General features: G+C 45.6%; 1 protein-coding gene across 1 annotated transcript in view; it reads right to left on the bottom strand.

Moving 5' to 3' along the window:
* Positions 1 to 9,581, bottom strand: part of HECA (hdc homolog, cell cycle regulator) — a 30,308-nt gene extending 20,727 nt beyond the window's left edge. Inside the window, exon 1 of the mRNA XM_048936358.1 lies at positions 9,337 to 9,581. Within this exon, the coding sequence (XP_048792315.1) occupies positions 9,337 to 9,562 (226 nt within the window). The 5' untranslated portion in view covers positions 9,563 to 9,581. The remainder of the gene's footprint in view (positions 1 to 9,336) is intronic.
* Positions 9,582 to 22,874: the final 13,293 nt, after the last annotated feature.

Raw genomic sequence — 22,874 nt, 5'->3', positions numbered from 1 at the left:
ATCTTACCCTCAAGAGCCAAGTAGCAGTGGTCAATATTTACACTTGGAAGGGACTTAAAGAGATTAAAAACTCTACCTGGCAGTTTATCCAATATGCAAGATGTCAGGAGTTCTACTATGTGAGTAGTCACATGAGGTGACCACTCTTCACAAGGGAAGACTTGGGATAATCTAAAGTTGCTAAACTCTGACTCACCCAGAAATTCAGATGAGACTCCTGGAGGGCTCAGCAGCACTAGAACCATCTACACATACTTACACTGACTTCATGCTTGCCCTCAAAGGTGTCTCTTCCCCAGAAAAGCTGAAAGAAGCTTAACAGCTACATAGCAGTGGGAAGATGCAATGGAAATCATGAAGGCATACCTGTCATGTTGACGCCTTCTAACCTGAAGCACTGCCAGAACAAATGCTTGTTTATGAAATCAATGATTAGCACATGACACAAAGTTGGTACTGTTTGTGGCTCTCAATCAATCTCTTACACCCCATTCAGTTATCACCTCAACAAAGCAAGTCAGAAACTCAAGAGCAAAACTGTACATACTAAGGAGGGGAGGCACCTACATAAGCACAGAAGTTTTGCAGTTTGCTTACACAGCAGCCACTGGTGCTCCAGGCTGGATCAACTGCCAACACAGCTGGTGATAAAATCTTACAGAAATCATCAACATCTACGTTGTTGTCATTCTCTAGTCAAACTAGCCAGCTTACTTCCATGCAGAATCTGTCATCAAAACACAAAGAACAACGACCCCATCACTTGGCCTTTCGTTCAGGATGTACAGAACTTCCCTGCATAGGAATCCTTCCCTGACTTGCTGTATATACTTAACACAGGTAAAAACATCACTAGTTCACCATATCAGGCAGAACAAACTCATGCCTCTACTTCTATCAGCATGACAATTAATGTCAATGTATTCCTTTAACTGTCACATTAATTCTGAATTGACATCACCAGGCCAAATAAGGATTTTTACAGAGACCTCTACCATGGTGACTGCAGAGATTGGAGACTGTCTCAGGACTGGTGGGCATTAGTATGCTCTGAACCTTGGTTGTGGTTTTGTCCATACATTAATCGTTGTCACAGCAAAGCATTTCTACCATTAAATTCTCTTACTGTATAGCCTTCTAATGAACTATAATATCTAGAAATGTTACAATAAACTAACTCAGGTGTCTCAAAAATATCCTTATATCTAACAAATTCTAATAACTAAAGCAGATTCCAATTCACCTGCCTTAGCAAGTTTCCAGTAGTAAATTCTAACTCATGCAGAGAATAAATGAATAAATGCAATATGGCAAACGAAGGTGTCCTAAATCACTGTAGGTTTCCTAAATCACTCTTTGAAGTAGACATGGTGGACCCAATTTGCTCAGAATAAAAGCCAGTTAGCCATGAGACCCCGCTCAAATGCACAAGAAAAAGAACAGTAAAAAGAGAAAAGGTTGAATCAAATGGTATCTGCACAATTTTTTTTAGTTTCAAGTCTAAGGGTGTTTGTATCATTGGTCTACACTTTCCAAGTTTCAACACAACAATATTTTTATTTTCCACGTGAAAGGCTAAAGAAGCTGGTTTAAACTCGATGGGAAGCTGGAGATGAAGCTGCCCTGGCTGCAACAACTAGCATCTCTGCAAGACAACATCTCCTGAGGTTGAAGCTGTCGGTTCCAATAGATGTCTCTCCCACTATGCTGTGTTGGCTTCCAGCCCCGCCTCTGGGCCATCTCTGGCATCTGTGCAGCACACGGAGGCCTCAACTGTACACTGCTCCCAAAATGCTTATCTGTAGCACAGAAGCAGAGCGGGGAATACCAGGCATACTCAACAGCTGGGCTCTGACTGAAGCTACCTCTTCTCTCAGCAAGCATTCAAGACAGGAACAGCAGCAATATCCCACTCAAGCCCTGGCAGGAGGACTGAAAGACTCTGCCATTGCAAAAGAGAAAGATAAAGGTTAGAACGCTCTCAAGATAAATGTCACAGAAGTCTACCAGGAAGTGCCAGCACTCCACTCAAAATCCTGCAAGCTTTCAAAATGGAATTATCCACTCCAGTGACAAGGTTACTGCTTCAAGAGGCCTGTTTGAAATTATCTGAATTTCTGTGAAAACTGTTTAAAGAAAGCCCATGCCTTACTTATGCTGTTCTAATTCAGATACCTTGAAAATTAGCTGGATTATTTTTCCCTGAGCTAGATGCAAGGTTTACCACTATTTTTTCCACACTCATGCTGTAGCAAGAGAAGCAGAGAATCAGAATCACAGAATGGTTGAAAAGGACCTCAAAGATCATCTAGTTTCAATCCCCCTATCATGGACAGGGTCACTAGCCACCAGAGCGGGTTGCCCACAGTCACATCCAGCCTGGCCTTGAATGCCTCCAGGGATGGGGAATCCACAACCTCCTTGGGCAACCTGTTCCAGTGCATCACCACCCCTGAGTGAAAAACTTCCTCCTAATGTCTAACCCAGACCTCCTCTGTCTCAGTTTAAAACCATTTCTTCTCATCCTATCGCTATCCACCCTCGTCAACAGCTCTTCCCCCTCCTGTTTATACGCTCCCTTCAAGTACTGCAAGGCCAGAATGAGGTCTCCCCAGAGCCTTCTCTTCTCCAAGCTAAATAAGCCGTTCCCCCAAGCTTTCTCCATAGAAGAGATGCTCCAGCCCTCTTAGTGGCTCTCCCCTAGAAATATATCTGCCAGTAATCACGCTACTGTAAAAAAGGATGTGTCAGTATGCAAGGTTGTAAGTGAGGCTGAAGGAAACTTATAAATGTCTCTAAGGACTAGAAACTGATTTGTCGCTGCTTGTTAGATCACTGGGAGGAAAACATGGGATGAGTACAGATAAGGCAAAGCAATCAGTTTGAAAACTGCACTTCCTCATATGGAACCTAACAAACATCAAACCTAACCCCTACTCATGCAAGCACTACACTTGAACCAGTGACTGATCACAACGCAAAATGCAGACAGGCCTTGATAACCACTTTGATAGCAAAAAGAACTGTTACAAAAAATGAAATGTGTGTGTACTTGTTTGTATCAAAGGATATTTATTTCATTCAGCAACACTACAGACATGATCCCATTTGTGAATATCTGCAGAACGTGCTTTGCACTTACCATGAAAGGATGTAACTGCATCGTTTTAAAAATTCTAAAGAAAGATGGAAGTCCTTTCAAAACCGATTTGCATTGATACACTGGAATTTGCATTCAGCTGATTTCTGCAGTCAGAAGAACTCAATGGAATTAGAAAGAAAAATGGTTTTCCTTAAAGTCTATATGAATTAGATTTTGATACTCGTTGCAACAGAAGAGAACCCCAGTATTCTAGGTGTTTTCAATGGTATCAGTAAGACCCCTGCCTTCAAGCTAAGTACTAACAAGGTTCCAATACAGGGTTTCACTGCAAGGCCAGAATGGAATTATATGTTATATTCAACACCAAATACTAATCCATACTTAAATATTAAAGCAATTCATGCTCAAAAATACATTTTTAATTGAATATTGCACTGACAAATCTACTGACTTTCTAGTCATACTTCCAGGATGTAATCTTTTTTTGTAAATCTAACTGGCTGTCCAGTCACAGCTTTCAACACATAAGTCACCGCTGCACTGATTTTCTTCTTCATTCTTTTATTCATATGAAGATGTTAACATAGAAAGTAAATAAAAAACTTACAAACTTGTAAAATCCAGATAAAGAGTATGCAAAAGAACAGCAGGCCATTTTAAAGTCAGGTCACCACGGTCAAGTTCTCTAGGAATCTTACATGAGTATGAAGATATTAAGATACAGTTTTTAAGCTTCTTGGATTACTCTTTGTTTGAGAAATTAAAAACATTCAACTCAATGGATTGCTGTGGGTGCCACAATATAAGGACATAAAACCATTAGAGAGCATCCAAAGGAGAGCCACAAAGATGGTGAAAGGTCTGAAGGGCAAAGTGTATGAAGAGTGGCTGTGATCCTTGGGTGCGCTCAGCACAGAGCAGAGGAGAGCCCTCATGGTGGCTGCAGCTCCTCACAGGGAGCAGAGGGGCAACGCTGAGTTCTGCTCTCTGTGACAGCGACAGGGCCCAAGGGAACGGCATGGAGCTGTCAGGGGAGGGTCAGCTGGGGGTTAGGAAACAGTTCTTCATCAGAGGGTGGTGGGCATGGAACAGGCTGCCCAGGGCAGTGGGCACAGCCCCAAGCTGTCAGGAGTTCAAGATGAGTCTGGACAACACTCTCAGTTTTATAGTCTGATTTTTGGGTAGTGATGTGTGGAGCCAAGAGTTGACTTGATAATCCTCATGGGCTCCTTCCAGCTTGGGAGAATCTATGATTGCATAATACCTCTGATTGATGAGAGAAAGCTCTGGTACAGAGTACACTGTACAGAGCCGATGTATACTCCAGTACTCCCAGTGCGAGAAGTGAACCTGTTGCAAGAGCATCTAATTTACTAAGAAGGCACATTATGTTGTTCACTATGTCCTTTTGGGGTCTGGTCTTCAGTGAGATGATCCACTAGGAGTTCCTGTTGCTAAAGGCAGCTGAGCCAAGGCAGGAGCACAGGTGAGACACGCAGCTGCAACTCAGCCAGCCCAGCCCTATCAATATGGGCACCACTCATAAAGCCCTTCCACTGGCACAGCAGAAACTCCATCCCAGGGAACAATCTGCTTGTGGGACCTAAAGCACCCACCTCCAACAGCTCTAACACTGCCTTTCCTCCCCTGGAGGATTCTCACAACCAGGATCCTGTATAAATCTGAGTCTTGGCAATTCTACGAGAGCCAACACACTTAGCTCTGTCTGTTTTGCAGTTTAAGGGCTCACCTATGCCAGTGGGGACAAAGTATGGCCTTAAATACGCTCTAAGGCAGCAATTTAGAAAGAGCTATGTTGTAATTTGTTGTTACTTTATCTTCAAAGTCTAAAATGAACCCCATGTCAAAGTGGAAAACTACAGACACGGAGAACAGACAGCTAACTGCTTCTTTTTGTTATCATTTCTCTTTCTCATTTTCTCATGGTACCAATGCTGGAGAGACCAGAGTGACAAAGATGCAGCAACAAAACAGCAAGATGTTAAGACAGGGACCAGAAAGAGGAGGAAGAGGACTTGGGTCTGCTGGACAACGAGACCAAGAACGGATGCAAAATACAGAAAGTAACTGGAAGAAAGAACTGCATCTGGACACTGGAACAAAGTTTCTGGGATAGAAATCATAAAAGGTAGACTGGCTACTACAAGAAGTGCCCAGAAACAGAAAAGGAATTTGCCACTCAAAACTGCCAGATCCCATGTAAACCCTATAAACTCTCCTCTACTGCTGCTCTGATTGAAGGATCCACCAAATGTCTCAATTCCTCAGGCTATTCATGCCTGCATATGGAGATCACCAACTATTGCTATTGGGAACTCCAGTAATCCACAGGGCTGAAGTCACTGGGACAAAAACTAATGAAGCTGCTGATATAATTTTACATAATCATAGCTCAGATTTTCCAATTTTATCAAGAAAACTAACATAGAAAATTATCTAGAAAAATACTTTTTTTTTTTTAAAGGAATATCATTCATTCCTTCTGAAGACGGAAAATCTAAGAAATAAGGCTATTACATCAAATTTCACTTTCATTGTGCATTATTACAGTTAAATTAGTCCCCTGACACCCTGACCTGCATCTCATTCAGCATAGAAAATGAACGTCACTTTGGTCACGATTGAGCTATTATATACAGAACTCCTCCTTGCTCTGAAGGAAGGAGTACACGTTTCAGCATGTTACCAGTGAATGGGAACTCTCCATGAAAGGAGGTGAGAAAGCACAGAAAAAGAAGCAAGGGGAGAAGGAGGAATGGAAGGCACAACTGCAGAGTGTGAATGTCCCTTGTGGATTCTATGCCAGTGTCTGCAAAAAAGTACAGTGCAAGATGGAGAAAAGTCATCATATTTGGTCAGTGGCTACGCTTTCCACCCCCTCAATCCTCAAAATCTGAAGCCAGAACCTCAAACTCAGGAGCCAGAGCCCTCCAGAGCAGTTGGACTTCTAAATAGGCATAAAAGAAAACGCTACCAAAACCAAACACAAACAGGTGGCCAAAAATGAGCTGATATTCTGGGGGGAAAACAGCGCAAAGATCAAAACAAAAGTTAACCCCTTTCCACTGCAAAGCACTGCTGTAACAGCAGCTCTGTGTAACACAGCATTGCTAGTCCTCCCTGCAGAAAGAAGCCCAGAGGAAGTTAAAAATTCTGTTTCATTCCAGCATTTGGACGTTGGGCAAAATCAATACATAGAGCACATAATGAACAATGAAGACTTCAATCTGAGCCACTATCCCTTCCCTGGATGAAACAAGGTCCTGATGTGACTACATAATTAGTCTGTCATACCAACACCACAATGCCAAGACAAGGTTTGCAGTCTTAATTTTGCAATTATTAAATCTGCTGCTCTCATCTCTCTATACCTGTCACATTAATGAAAAAACAAACAAACAAACAACAGTTTATGTTATTAGAATTATCAACTGCTTTTCCAGGGCAAAGACAGCACAGCGTAGGTGACAGGCAGCACAGGGGCAAGGGAATGCAGAAGACCAGTGCTCATGGGCAGCACAAGCCACAGCGCAGCTGCTGTCTCCCTGGGCAGCAGCACAGGGAGGAGCCTTCCTGCACCCAGCACACTTAATCTGCAACACAGATAATCTCCCATGAATAATCGAGAGTTGACTGCAGACAGCAGAACTCCATTAACCTCACAACTCGCTGCACCAGGCCATGTCCTCACTAAAGTGCTCAGTGACCGATTAACCTCAAGTGCACTGCCCCTCACAAACAGCTCAGGACTAGAAACGGGACCCCATAGGCCTCCAAGGGTCTCCAGGCCTACATTGAGATGCTTCATTTCATATTCACGGGTTTTGAAGACACCAGGGAATCTACTAGCATCATCTGATATTTTCAGGTCTGATACTAAGAAAATCTTTTTCTCAAGAAGAGCGGTTGGGCAATGGAACACGCTGCCAGGAAGGTGGTGGTGTAGTCACCATCCCTGGAGGTGTTCAAGAACCGTGTGGATGTGGCACTGATGGACATGGTTAGTGGGCATGGTGGGGATGGGTTGGAGGTTGGACTAGATGATCTTAGTGGTCTTTTTCAACTGTAATGATTCTGTGAATCTCTGCACATGAGAACTGTATGCCCAGCTCTGCTGCAGGACAGGAGACGCCTCTTCATTCACCCCTTGGACCAAGCCTTTTCAGTGGTGAGTGGAGACAGGACAAGGGGAAACGGCCGGAAACTGCAGCATAGGAAGTTCTGCACAAATGTGTGAAGGAACTTCTTTACAGTGAGGTGATGGAGCACTGGAACAGGCTGCCCAGGGAGGTGGTGGAGTCTCCTTCTCTGGAGATGTTCAAGACCTGCCTGGATGCCTACCTGTGCGACCTGCTGTAGGGAACCTGCTTTGGCAGGGGGGTTGGACTCGATGATCTCTGGAGGTCCCTTCCAAGCCCTACAATTCTGTGATTCTGCAAAATCTCTGGACGTATCAGTAAGAATGCAATTTACAAAACTTCCAGGTCAGGGTTATCTGATGGGCAAGAGCATAGATAAAATAAAGCTCACAACTACATAGACTCCTCCAACCTCCAGGAGCACCTGAGATGAAAAATCTGACCAGACACAGCAATCCTGACAAATCACAGAGCAGGCGTGTTCATTAGGCACTCCACGTAAATACTGAAGCCAACATCATAGCACTGCTGTGAGGACACAAAAAAAGGGACTGGGGTGCCCAGAGAAGAGCATGTTTCTGACCACTGGAATCACAAGGAAGCAAGGAAGGAGAACAAAGCAGCATCTCAGGTTAGGTCTTGGACAGGCAGCTTCAACTTCTTTAGTTGGCTAGCTTAACCAACATCCCAACATCAGGGCATCACCTGTAAAGCACACATCCCACCACCAGACTGAAGTCCAAGAAATTATCCAGTTCTTGCTAATCCTTCTGGCTTTTCCCCTCCCTCACTGAGTACAAACAGCCAAAAAAAAAAAAAAGGAAAGCAAAAGAAAAGAAAAGAAACTCTAAACATTCTCCGTGACTCTATGGAGAAAGTAATAATCTCATAAAAGTAGTATAGCAAAGGCTTTGTTAGCTAAAGAGACTTGTAATTAATTGCTAACATTCCTAAGGAAAAGTTTCCAGCGATATGTGAGAATTGGACATCTTGAAAACTGCAGTAAGACTCTTGGATCTCCTGCTGGCTAACAGCAGCCAGGCAAAGCTACTGCCAGAAAGCATGAAGCTGTTGTATTCACCCTCCCAGCTCCTTCAGCGCATTGGATGGGAGTAGCTGAAGGCCAGTTTCCAAGGGGAAAAAAAATATCATTAAGATGAAGGTCTCTACACAGCTTAATGTAAGCATAAGGGCAGAATGTAGACTCCTTTTTCTGGATTAGCAGAAAGTGTACAGAGATCCCAGCCCAGCTCTAGTTCTAGCTCAAAATATCGCAGTTTGGAGACAGCCTCCAAACATGAACAGCAAAGCAAACAACCAGAAGAAAAGAAACCTTACCAAAATTCCTCTGAACCAGAAACCAAAGCACCAACCAAGGTCTGCACAGAATGGCTGATAAGAAAATGAAACTTGCAACTATCGCCACAGGACAAATGAAACGCGGCTAAAAAGAAGGGCTTTCATCTTTAATCGTGATGAAGTAAGGTAGGGATTGTTAGGCAGGGGAATTTCCAAACCCTGGAACCCAGGAGCCCTGTCCTCCTAGGCAGTGAAGCCCCCCGCTCTCCTCCAGGCACCTCACGCACACGGACGGGTCACAAGGCAGCCGGGACCGCTCCGAGCCCCATTCCTCCCGCGCAGAGGGCGGCGCGACGGCGAGCGGCCAGCGGCGAGCTCTGCCGTTCTCCCGGCTGCAGCTTCGGGCGGGCGGCCCTGTGTCTCCCCGCCTTCAGCATCGCCGCGCGGCACCTGCCTGGCCCCCGCCCCGCTGCGGCTCGCACCCTCCCGGTCCTCCAGTCGCAAAGGCCGCGAAGGGCCCGCGGAGCTCAGCCCGGTCCCGCCGCTCTTTCTGCCCTCCCGCCCCTTTCTTCTCCCGCTCCCACCCGGGCCTGCCGCACCACCTCCTCGCGCCCGGCACTCGCGGCCGCCGCCCGCGCCCCGCTCGGCGGCCGCTCCCTGCTGCCCTCCCGCTCCCGCTCCCCGCCCCGGGCCCTCGCGTCGCCCTCCCGCTCCCTCCCGCCGCCTGCGCCACCGCAGGAGGCCGCGGTGCTCGGGCCGCCGCCCGTCGCTCACCGCTTTTGACGTCGCCGGGCGCCGCGCCGCCCGCGGCCGCTGCGCCGCCCGCTCCGCCGCCCGCGCCACCGCCCGCCGACGCCGCTCCGGCTCCGCCGCCCGCCGCGGCGCCGCCGCCTCCCGCCGCCGCGGCGCCGCCGCCTGCCGCCGCCCCGTTCTCTTGCTCGTCGCCGCTGCTGTTGGCGCGCTTGTTCTTCTTGCCCTTGCCGCCCTTCTGGTTCGGCATCGCGGGCCCGGCCGCCGCCGCGGCGGCGCGGGCGGGCGGGCGGCGGCGGCTGCGGAAGGCGCCGCCGCTACCTCCGGCTCATGGCGGGGCCGCGCTGCGCCGCGCCCGCTGTGGGCGGCGGGGCCTGGGGGGGGACGGGGCGGGGAGGGCGAAAGGCGTGTCCCGCTCAGCCGCGCCGCCGCCCCGCTTTCTCCTGGAGCAGGCGCTGGCGGCGGCGAGAAGCGGAGCGCGCCCGGGGGGTGGAGGAACGGGGCTGAGCTGGGCTGAGCGTGGCAAGCGGAGCGGGAGGGGCTTGCTGAGAGGGGGGAGCCCCGTTGCCGCCGGCACGGGGGCTGGGTTGGAGGGGAGGTGCGCCCTTCGCAGCCGGGAGGCTGCCGTCGTGGGCCGCGGCGGGCCCCGGCGGGAACGGGAGGGCTGCGAGGCGGGGCCGGTGGCTGCCGGGGTCCGTCTGAGTGCTCCCCGCCGGGGCCCCAGCTCCTCCATGGTCTGCACCGGCGGTGTGGGCGGCCGCACGGCAGCTCCCCTGCAGAGAACAGCTGGGAAACCACCCAGAGGTGCAGAAATATTGAAAATATATATTCAAATGGTGTAGTCTCGTGTTTGGAGGAGGGAACAGGCCTTGCGGCATGATAGCCCTGAGATTCCAGAATTAGTTTCACTATTTTAGGGATGGCTGTGCACGTGACAGGTAGCAGAGGTGAGATGTCAAGTTGGATGGAGACTCAAAGTGCTGTGCTCATGCAGGGCTGGAAGCGGCTGTGCCTTCACAGAGGCTTTGGAAGGGAAGGCTGCCAGATTGCAGGCTTGGTGGGAGGCACTGCAGAAAATGGGTGACAAATATTACCAAGATTTCTGTGCCCAGAGTGGAGAGGTGCTGTCAGCCAGCTGCAAGCAACACTTACAGCATACTGCTGACTAACAGCAGCTCCTCACTTCAAGTGTCGCCTGCTGATGTGCTCACCTCAGTACCGACAGTTTATCCCACTGGAGAGTGAAAAATACAACCTGTCATGAGAACAGCACACCAGCCGCCAGGCTGCGTGATTATTCTAGCCTCACAAGCTTTTCCTTTCACATAAATTAACTTTTTTTTCCTTCTGACCCAAATCCTGCAGATTAAGTTTCCATGATTCCCTTCAGGAGGAAGCACCCAGATGTGCAGAATGTGCATTTGTGGAGACATTTACAGCCAGCAGCCGGGGCCTGACCCAGACTGCAAGGAACAGCCTATGTGGGCTACATGGGCTGTGGGGTCAACATGGGTAAGCCAAAACCTGCAGGGAGTGAGGTCCGCCTGATGGGAAGTTCTTGCAGTTTGTAAGTCACTGTGTTTGCCTGAAAGAATTCCCAAATCTGCTCTTACTGGAACATACCTGGCACACCTCATACCTGCAGCTGGTGCCTGAGTTCTCCAGGAAAACCAACCCCTGTATTTCCAAACACCCTTTGAAGCAGCTATTGAATGAAATTTTCCATCACATGGCCAGTTTCTTTGCCTGCGGACAACAACATTTTAGAGAGGCTTTAAAGCTCTTTCTTGTGTTGGTGGAAACCTGAAGTAATTTGCTTTGCAGTATTTTGTATTCCCATAGCTAAATGTCCTACCTACCTTATCTCACAGCTTTGAAGCTTCTAAATTGCATTTCTGTCTAGAAACCAAACAAACGTGGAAAGTGTGGCCAATTTCTAAGGCTACAAGTTCAGGTAAATCTTAATCCCAGTCATCTTGATTGCAGAATTTCCATTTATTTTGGCAAGGGCAGATTTCACCCCTAGTTCTTCAGGTTTCCAAAACAAAGAAATGGATCCATCCCACTGCTGTGTTCACAGCCTCATAAATAGGCTTGCCTGCTGTGATGGAGGTTGAGGAAATCTTTCCAAGTCTTCGGGTTCCTATAAAGCATAAAAACCCCATGGACACAAAATAGGAGCCTGGTTTTTGCATCTACTGAGTGTGGAGTTTCAGACTAAGTGTTCCAGTTTGAGCAAGGAAGTAACTACTAATGGTGTTTCAGAGCTGCTAGAGGAGTAACAAATGACGGATGTAAGGAAAAAAGTTTTTTACTGCAAAGGTAATGAAGCACTGGAATGAGTTGCCAGAGAGGTGCTGGATGCTCCATCCCTGGAGATATTCGAAGTCAGGCTGGATGGGGCTCTGAGCAACCTGATCCAGCTGCAGGTGTTCCTGTTCACTGCAAGAGAGTTGGACTGGATGGCCTTTGAAGTCCCATGCAATTCAAACAATTATATATTTCTATGAGATGCTGAAATGCTGTGACTAGGTATCAATGTGATGTCTCTACCATCGGCTATGCGAATCTCAACTCCCCAGTTTGCAAGTCATCCCTTTTACCCGTGAGTGTTGTTCCATCAATGGGTGAGACTCTTGGGGTGAAATCAGACTAAAGGCTGCTGGTTAAAATTTCCAAGGGGAGGAGCAACCCCAGACACCAGGACATGCCGATGGGCACTGGTCCAGTAGGTTTCTACAGGGTCAGGAGGACCCCTCCATGTTGAGTGAGTGGTCTTATGGGGGAGACTGGGGGGAGAATGTGGTCTCCAGCATCACCACAAAGACCTCCTGTTCTCTATCCAGTTGAATGCAGACAGTTGTGCTGTGGTCCATGAGTCTTTCTGACACAAATTCAGTTGGGGTTTTTACTGGAGATACAGCTATTGGGCAAGTGCGATTAGTCCACACCAACCTGTATTATGGATTCCCTCTCCACAATTAAATCCTTTGCAAATGTCTTGTTTTTCATAACTAAGAAGTAAGCACACCTTTTTCAGAAATATGATGGATGTTCTACACAGGGTAGGTGTGACCATTTCAATCTCAATAATCTTATTAAAAAACAGGTAAGCAGTTAATATATTTGCATAAAATTTGAAAAACTTAACTAGATCTGTTCACTCTTTAATCTTTTCCATTTATCATACTATCTCAGGAGTTTTTTTTTATCAGAGTAGACCCAATTTCCTCCTGTATCTATGGAGAATAAAAGTTCCCATAAGATACACATTTTGGGTTTATGGGTATTGGTCAGTATTTCACTCTCAGTATAATCCCTTTTGAGGTTAAAAATGAGCTGAAAGCATCAATAACAGAAATAAATGACTGTGCCTGATCAGTATGATGGTATACAAGGAAAGAATTTCTCAACGGATACAGACTAGGCACTTGAAATCGGGGTCATACTCTGAGAAAAGACTCGACTGACAAGGAATGGGAGTAGATAAAATAGTGCCATTTTACTTAAATTGCTGACATGGAGAGGAAGCCACTCCATGGCTGTCAAAAAGAGTAAGAGAGCCAGTGGAAAGAGGTTGTGAATCATTTTATGATCATTTTGAAATATTCAATAAAAATATACTGTATTATAAAGATTTTATTTAGATACTTGAATGGAAACATAAGGTGCCAAAGAGGGAATTCTAAGTTTAAAACAGCAAAAAGTCAAACTCAGACCTCTGCAGTTCTCCCGCATAACTTTAGAAAGCTCATTCAAATCCAATTTTAACTCAAGAAAGAAAGTGTCCTTTGTGGAAGGTAAAATAGGCTAATTTGACCTCTTTATTTTTTTGCTAGTTGTCACTCTTCCTACCCATATACCAGGATGCTGTGTGCCCAGTTACTCGAACAGGCTGAAAAGTCACCTCTGGGCTCCAATTAGTTGCCTTTCAAAAACCTTCTCACAGAAGATAGATGCATTCCTTGACTTCTGCAGACCCTCAGCAGTGCTGTAATGCTTGCCATCAGCTCCCATTCCTGGTTATTGAAGCACCTGCTGACCGCCCAGGAACATCTGCACAGCCCCCAGTCCTACCTGGCTTTGGCTGAGAGACAGAAAGCAACATGGGTGTGAGAGAGGAAGTGACACTGGTTTCTCAACCCACTCCTCATTTCTTCTAAGTACTGTTATACGAGTCCTTCCAATTTTAAAGACAACCAAAGCTGGGTTTCTCAAAGCATCTTTCCACTTCATGTGGAATAATGGCACACAGGCTGTTTTAGTTGCAGTTGGTTGGTGAAATTTGCCAGGGAAAAAAATGGTTTGATCAGAAAATGTGAATGCGTTGGCTCAGAAATGATTTGTAGAAGCAGACTGAATGCAGACTCTTGAAAAGCTCCAAGTGTTTTTTAAGTCCTGGGAACTCTAGCTCCAGAGTTGCACATTATAACATTTTGCAACTATTGAGGGAAAATTGGTGGCATCTGTTACCTTTACTGTTACTATTCAGAAGGGGGAAAGTGATAAAGTTACAGGAAATTATATCAATTTCACAGAGTTGTTGTTGAGATGACAGGCGGTGCACAGATTTTCTGAGGGAATATCATGTGTCTGTGAAAGATATCCTTATTGTAGGAAATTGCAAAGCATAAAATTATCCACAACCTAGAAAATTTTCCACTTTCCACAAGTGTTTACTGCAAAGAAGTTTTCAGTATTTCTTCTGGTCATTTACTGACCAAGAATAAGCAGAAAGCACAATATGTAATCCTTAAGCTGTTACTCATTCCTTGAGTAATAGATTCTATTTTTCACAAAGGCTCCAAGCAATGCCCTCTTGGCATCTGTAGGAAGATGCCACACCAACAGTTGTGGAAGTAGAAGTGAAGAAGTCTTCAGGCCACCCTCACAGTGTATACTTCTTGAGTTTCAGAACATGCAGCAGGGCAACGTTAGCAGCCCTGTAGGCTGGCTGTAGCTCTAAGGAGAGGGACACGCAGGGTCAGCTTCCTGATATAGCTACATGTAAACAGCTGGGTTTCAGGATTTATAATGAGATCTCAGGAGATAGGTTCTGCTGTTGCTAATTGGTGTTACTCAACTGAATGGGAAGATGGGTTTAGACATCTGTGGCAGGGAAACTGCAGAGCTCTGTAGAACCTTCCATGAAATTAAGTGGTGTTGTATGTAATACTTTGTGCTCAAATGAGCTCGAGTGCTGGTGATCAGGAGTGAAGGCCCAGGCTCCAGCAAAAGTGGAGCATGAGGTTCAAGCTGTGCCAAGAATGCCTGTGCTGCATTTCCCAGTATTGCAACTGCAGCTGCATGCTGGGCACAGGGTTTGCCTGAGCACCACCACATCAGCAGGCTTACCTGCTCTTCGTCAGGAGGGAAGGTCCCACGTGGCATCCACTGCCAGCTGTGGCATGTGAGCTGCCTGGAGGTATATTTTCAAGCAGCAGGGCAGCACTTGCTGTTCCCCCACAGCCTCGCTCCTGCCAACAGATGGGCCTTATACACAAATTAGGCTTTTATCAAAAGGAATGATCAAAATCACCACTGCATCCACAAAGAACAATGAGGATTACAGTTGAGCCCAGCAAGCTGGGAGACACATTTGCATCCCCTGATCTGTTTGCCCTCCTTTCCAATCATATAAAAGCAACCCCCTATAAACATGTATGGCTGTCTGCATCTAAAACAAGAGAGCTAAAAAGATCTCATTGATGAAGGGATCAAAAGGTCATGCTCATCAAATCTCTTTTATGTGTCATACTTACACATCATACATGTCTTCCACAATTATCATTTAATTTATGCCTCTCCATAAACATACACCAGTCGCCTCAGTGGTCTCCCTGCTTACCATCTCTGGCAGTGAGCACTGCTGCCAGTCAGGTGTAAGGACAATGCCCGGCCATTCATTTCTCCACACCAGCTGTTCCTCTCAGCATGCACTGAGATCAAGTCCTGCTGACGAGAGCCCTGCTATGGCTGCTGCTTATTCAATTTTATCTTAAGACCTCATTCAGGCTGCCTGTTCTGGAAATGTGCATAAATATGGAAATGTGAAGGGTAAGTATATTTTAGAGGAATGCACATTCCAGACTTCAAATCTCTCACAGAATAGCTTGTAGGTCTGTGAGCTTAAGGGTTCCATTTTCCCTAGATGCATAGGAGATATGGATTGGTAGGATGCGATAATTAGCAGAAGAGGATTGTTAACCTACCACCAGTACCCACTGTGTTCTGTGCTCCAGCACGTGGCTTAAATTGTGACTTAAATCCCAAATGACAGCAGTCACAAGTCCAGTACCTGGTATAATCAAGTGCCAAGAAGAGTGCATGGTATACCCCAACCCTGCAAAGGACCCTGAGCAGGAAGGAACCCATTGCCTTGGAGCTGCTTGTGTGCATAGAACCTGGTCTGCAGCAGGCAGCTCCAAGGTCCTGGCACCCTGGAGTGCTCATCCAGGCTTATGGTTACATGGACTCAACCAAAAAGATGGGAGGGTGCTATTGTTAAGGTGATCATAGTGAATTGGTGGCACAAGAGAGAAAACTGGCATAGTAAGTGCCATGAGGTCTTTGATGTCCGTATTGAGGATCCAGATTCAGCAGCTTGCTTTCAGGAACATCCAATCCATTTTTCCATTTAAGAAGCTAACGAGCCTGTCTTTTCAGAGAATTTCTCGTTCTGGTTTCAAGTTCTGCTGCTCACCAAAACATTATGCATAAGATTTTAGAAAACTGCTTTGAAAAAGACATTTTGTAGCAGAGGGAGAGATATAATTTGCATCTGTAGAAAAATAATGAAAAAAAAGAGAGAGATTAAACAGGGAAAACCTTTTCTTAGACATAGATTTAGCCTCAATAGTGTCATTTACAGATGTCTTCCAACTAATTGCTATTAGCTGAATTTTTCAAATAGTTTTATTTCAAAATCTTTTGTATGAATATTAAATGGAGATAAAGTCTTACAGCTGTGGCAATTACATTTAACTTATACCAGTGGAGATTTCCCTTCCCCTCTTCCTTTTCTTGACAGTCTCTTCTATTATCAGTCAGAATGCCCCACTGAGGGACATACTTCTGCTTGTCAGATTTCTACTTGCTTCTCCCACCTGAGAGAAGGCATTTGATGGTACTTTCATCTTTCTCTCCCTCTGCTTGCTAATCTAAGTTGATCAGTAGGTGCCAAAGCTAGCTTATTATTCTGTATTTTTCCAGTTTTATCTGCCAGTAGCTGGTTATTCTTTGTGATGACTTGGGTGTCTTTCGGGTAGCATGTTACATTCTTCTACAGACTAAACAAAATAAACACAAATGGTATACTCTTAAATTCAGTGATAAAACTTCCAAATAAATGAAACCACCGGCTTCAGGAACCCACGCAGAAATAGCTTCAGTTTCAACAGACCTTGTGTTAGGGATTCAGAACTGAGTGGCCAATTAAACTGTTGGTTCACATTGAGACCCAGCAGTGGGGTCTGCTGGCTATTTCTTGTGAGCGCTGGTTCTCAGGGCAGAAGATCAGCATTCTGTGCCCAGCAAGTCTACATGTTTGCAGTATGGTGTTGAGCAAATCAGCCTCTCTCTTTAGCTTAAGATCTCCCAATCCGTAAAATAAGGACTGCGATGTGGCTGTCCTTTCTAAAATGCCTTGAAATCCACAGATGAAAAATCACCAACTATGCATTTACACAGAGATTTCTCTAAGAGCCTTGGAATGTTATCCTGAAATTATATAAAAACACATAGATTAACTCTGGAATGTTCACTTTGGATAAAGGTGTCTGCAAAGGTCATATTCCCAGCTTGTGGACAATTTGCCTTCTTATTTTTATTTTCAATTTTAGCCCAGCTCAGAACAAATTCAGAAGTGATTAATATTTCCTTCTACTGGGATGTTCCAAAGAAAACGAAACAAAACAAAAAACAAACAAAACAAACCTCCAAACCAACAGTAATATCAAGGAATTATGGCTTCAAAATAATTACATTCTCACATGAATTCTGTACTGTAGATAAGTGGTGCCTCAGGTAGGGGGTAAGGAGGAAAAGAAAATTGGTATTATAGAGAACAAGAGACATTTTGTGTATCTAAACTGCTGTTCCCCTTCCTGCTCTCAAGCAGGCAGGTTTCTTAGGGATGCCTTCCTGGCAGCAATTCAGACAGCATGGGAGGGATGCCACTGAGTTAAAGCTTCCTGCAGGTAGCAGTAGCAACTCAGCTTTGCTAGGAGCCACTGCCATAATTTCCAGCATCAATAAACATTGGTACCAGTCAGTAAGGGGGAGCTAGAAGAAAATTGAGAGATCTTTTTCATTCTCTAATTTGCCATCGCTCCTTGACTTCTCCAAGTGACATTGGCATAGTTTCAGCAATGCTAACCCTCAAAGCTTTATGGAGGATAATCCCAGCCACATTATCAAAAGGTCAGAGGGAGTGAAAGTTACGTTCAGTCTTCAGAAACACTGTGGATGGCTGAAGTTTCTTAGAAAACCTGAGCTTTTTTTTTTTCCAAGTTCCCTCACCTCTAATGAGCAAGAGTACTTCTGTCAGGTATTGAGTTTAGTTTTAGATTGCAGTGTTGTTCAGTGCTCTGTTACAAAAGCCAAATAGATTTAATGTCCAGGCCTGTAAATCCTCTGCAGTGAAACAGAAAAAAATGAAGTCACAGAATGGAGCACAGTTAATGGGAGTGTAGGCATCAGTGGTCTGCAGCGATTTCTCATTAACTGCTGTGCTGATTTATATTGTTGTCATCACAGTCTTTTGGTATTGTTTTGTTCGATGCACACAATATTGTTACAATTAGATCAAAATTTGTCTTCATGGGAGATGTTGGCCTAGCCGGAGGGCAAGCATGATATTCCTGGGCAAACTGTAACACAATTTGGCACCAGAAGCTGTCAGCTCACGCCCACTATATCTCCATCACTGTACACAGGGCTGGTGAGCACAGTGTACTCCACCTGCACTAAGCCTTTAAACAAAAGGTAAACACAGACCCTTGTGTGTGGTTGAGGATGGGAAAGGCAGACAGCTCTGTCTGCAGTGCCTCAGCACAGGCAGGATGGAGGCCAGATGCTGTCGGGTTCCCACTCACACCACCAGTAGCAGCCCAAAGATGTCCCACCCACAGATGCATGCATTCATTATGACTAATCACATTCTGCACATTGGATAGTAAAAAGCCCAATTAATCATCATCTCACTTTGCCAAGTAAGTAAATGATATTACCCTCATCTTACCTGAAGGAAAACAAGTCATCAAGCTATCACTGAAAGAGCTGGGGCTGGTGCCAGGACTGGTAAACAGGTATCCAGACTCTCAAGTTTGCTGGCATTCACCCAGCTTCTTTCAGACAACAAAACTGATTTCACACGGAGTCAGGCTCCAGCTGACTCCTCTGCAGCAGAGGATGGTGTCAGCCAACCTGTCCTGATGTTCTACAGAATATCCTGGGCAGCAGGACTCTGCAGAATCACACAATCATAGAATCATTCAGGTTGGAAAAGACCTCTAAGACTATCTAGTCCAACTGTCAGCCCATCCCCACCATGATTGCTAACCATGTCTGTCAGTGCCACATCCCCACTTCTCACAAACAACTCCAGAGATGGTGACTCCACCATCTCTCTGGGCAGCATGTTCTAGTACCTCACTGCTCTTTCTTAGAAGTTTTCCTAATGTCCAACCTGAACCTCCCCTGGTGCAATTTGAGGCCATTACCTCTCGTCCTGTCACTGTCTCCTTGGAGAAGAGGCCAACTTCCTTTCAGGCAGTTTGAGAGAGTGATAAGGTCTCCCCTGATACAAGCCAGGATGCTGTTGGGTTTCTTTGGCTACCTGAGCACACTGCTGGCTCATGTTCAGTTGGCTGTCAACTAATAACCCCAAACACTCTCTGCCAGAAGCATGTTACGATTCCTGGATGTTAGCTTCTAGTAAACCGTTCTTCATTTGCTGAGAGGAACGGGGAGCTTAAGGGCCAATATCACATCAGTGTTCCATGAGATGTTCTGGATAAAACAGTAGGGCACAGTTTCCCTCCATGAGAGTCTACTCTTGGTGACTCAATTCCTTCCTTAGCCCTACATCTCCATGCAGCAGATCTAGAGACTTCAAAATTAACAGTTGGTGGCTGGATAAGGAACTGGCTGGAAGGCCGGGCCCAGAGAGTGGTGGTGAATGAAGCCAAATCCAGTTGGCGACCTGTCACAAGTGGTGTTCCCAGGGGTCGGTGCCGGGGCCTGTCGTCTTCAATATCTTTATTGATGACCTGGATGAGGGCACCGAGTGCATCCTCACTAAGTTTGCAGATGACACCAAGTTGGCTGGAAGTGTGGATCTGCCTGGGGGTAGCGAGGCCATACAGAGGGATCTGGACAGGCTGCATAGCTGAGCTAAAGCCAATGGGATGAGTTTCAACAAGGCCAAATGCTGGGTCCTGCACTTTGGCTGCAACAACTCCAGGCAATGCTACAGACTTGGGGTGGAGTGGCTGGAAGACTGCATAGAGGAAATGGACCTGGGGGTATTGATTGATGCTCGGCTGAACACGAGCCAGCAGTGTGCCCAGGTGGCCAACAAGGCCAATGGCAGCCTGGCTTGCATCAGGAACGGTGTTGCCAGCAGGAACAGGGCAGTGATTGTCCCCCTGTACTCAGCTCTGGTGAGGCCGCACCTCGAGTACTGTGTCCAGTTTTGGGCCCCTCACTGCAGGAAAGATATTGAGGCCCTGGAACGTGTTCAAAGAAGGGCAACGAAGCTGGTGAGGGGTCTGGAACACAGGCCATATGAGGAGAGGCTGAAGGAGCTGGGATTGTTCAGCCTGGAGAAGAAGAGGCTCAGGGCAGACTTCATTGCTCTCTATAACTACCTGAAGGGAGGTTGTAGTGAGCTGGGGGTCGACCTCTTCTCTCGTGCAACTAGTGACAGAACTAGAGGGAAGGACTTCAAGCTGCTATGGGGAGATTTAGGCTGGACGTTAGGAAATACTACTTCTCTGAAAGAGTGGTCAAGCACAGCAATGGGCTGCACAGGGAGGTGGTGGTTGGCTCCACCGACCCTGGAGGTGTTCAAGGAATGGTTGGATGTTGTGTTGAGGGACACAGTTTAGTGAGTGCTGTTGGTGATAGGTGGGTGGTTGGACTGGATATCTTGAAGGTCTTTTCAAACCTTTTCAAACCTATGGTTCTGTGGTTCTGTCAGAATCACAGTGAAGAACAGCAAACACTTCATTCCTATTTAATTTGCATGTGGGCATGCAAACATGGGTGCAGAATAATGCTTCTCATTAGAAAATAAATCAAATAGCCTAGACTGTCTTTCAATTCAGAGGCATCACAGAAAATGCTTCACAGGTCCCATAGATAACCCTGTCCTTTTCAAATGCAAACCAATAAAAACTTCTTGTCCCCTAGTTATAACTCAGTTCATCCCATAGACTTGCTGCAGGTAGGTCCATGAGACCACTTGACTTGAAATAAGTCAGTAAATATTGTGCAGTTTACAGTGCTTCCCTGTTGCAAAGGAACAAAGAAAGAAAATATGATAAATAAATAAATAAACAAAAAGCATCAAACTTACCAGAGATAACAAGTGCTTGGCTAAACATGATTATCTGGAGAAGATGACAGTTTATTTATCCTAATACATCAGTAATTCTCCATGCTATAAAAAAACTATCTAGTTCAGCTTATTTACTGTTGTGGGTTTGGATATCCCAGTCTGAATTCCCCAGACACACACACAGAAAGGAATCTTTTTATAAAAAAAAACAACTTTCTGTCTTTGCATTGTATGTAGCTGACACTGTCCTTCCAAGACACCCTTGCAGTGACTGACTGCAGCAATACAGCTACAGTGTACCAACAGCAGAATGTAGCCCTGGTTTGATGGGGTAAGGCAAACAGATTCTGTCACATTTGGGAGAGCTAATAAGAAGGAGGAGGTCTCCGTGGATATTACTAAATCAGTGGCAAAATTCTGCAGATGCACAGGAAAACAGATCTGTGGTACAGCAAAGGGAAAACAGGAAGAGATAGGGATTTGAGCCTGGCTTGAAGGTTCCATCCCCAGACAGACCAGGTTTTTGTGTGCTCAAGGATAGAGGAGACACATTTGTACTTACAGCTGACTGGGGAAAGCAATCATCTCTCCCTGTTTCTTTCTGGGAGGTAAAAAGACATCCTGCCTCACATTTCAAAAGAAAAATAATAAAAAATCGAAACAGGAGAATTTCCACAGTGGATGCTTCCTAGCTCACCTGTGCAAATACCTTTGTATCCACTGGCAACAAATCTCCAAGGTCCATCTGCTTCCAGCCAACACCCACTGATTCAGCCCCAAATGCTCCTACTTTACAGCCCTTCATTTCACCAGATCATAGAAAGAGAGGGGGAGGGAAAAATCCTTGGGATTTATTTTAATCCTTGAATGCAGCTTTAGATCTTGTTTATATGGTGTCTGACCCACCTCCTTGTCTGTCAAAGCAACACCCCATACTTAATAGGTGACTCTATCTTGCCCATGGAGACAACAAGGAGTGAGGAAGGGGGAGTGAGAAACTGAGGCTGAGGCAGTGGGTAAGCAGAACATAGCAGAGGAACTATTTGCAATTTATGTCAAAAGATTCCCACCAGTTTTTCTTGGCTTTATTACTAAAACTTGCTGAAATAAGGAGGTAGAGTATGATTTTACAGACTATAACACATTTGGCTGAATGAGAGGAAAAAGCTTGGGAAATACCTTTCACATTCAAAAGGACAAAATAATACATCCAGTAGCTTGTATCAGCTTGGCTTTCTGCATGCCTAAGATTTAAATGTAAATCTTTGCCAAACGTAGGAGTTTTTAAGAGTGTTAATCACATAGCCCTTTTTACAGAGTGCAAAGTGATTTGAAACCATTGGGGAGCATTAATACCTTGCGGGGAGAGCTGCAAGTTGGAAGCCTGCAGTTTGCAGTACTGCTGAAACATATAAATCATCTCAGCTACAGTGGAATGTGATGATTCAAAACCATCAAGCTTTGGAAATGGAAGAAAGGCATGATCTTGAAAGAGTCAAACTGCTTTGCATATGCTGGGCCCAGCTCTACAGCCCTGATTGAGACGTGCAACAAGCATCAAAGCACTTGCTGTAAGATCAAATATCTTCTGCTGGAAAATTTTCAATAAAACTTACCCTTTCTAGCTCTGCAAGTATTTAGAAGCACCGGGCCCACTTGTACAGCAGTTTGCACTTGGCATAATCACTTGCTGTTGTGCAAACTGAGCATAAAACACCTCTTCTGATCCACTAACAATCGTACATCATTTTGCCATCTTCATTGGTGCAAAGCTATGGTGAATGAGTGCTTTGTTCTGTAAGGAGAAACAAGTTGGAGTGACACTTCTCTCACTTCCATGAGATTACCAGGCTATAATAAGCAGAAAAGATGGTAAAATGAAGGCTGCCTACAAAATTGTGAAGTTATATAAAATGGAAGTGGAAAAAAAAAATGTTAGCACAGCAGCTTCATCCCTACTAGCATTATCAGCTGGAGAGCAGGTAAGCATCATCATCTT

This window comes from Lagopus muta, chromosome 2 (assembly GCF_023343835.1).
Source record: "Lagopus muta isolate bLagMut1 chromosome 2, bLagMut1 primary, whole genome shotgun sequence".
Taxonomy (NCBI): domain Eukaryota; kingdom Metazoa; phylum Chordata; class Aves; order Galliformes; family Phasianidae; genus Lagopus; species Lagopus muta.
This window is presented reverse-complemented; position numbering and strand designations above follow the sequence as displayed.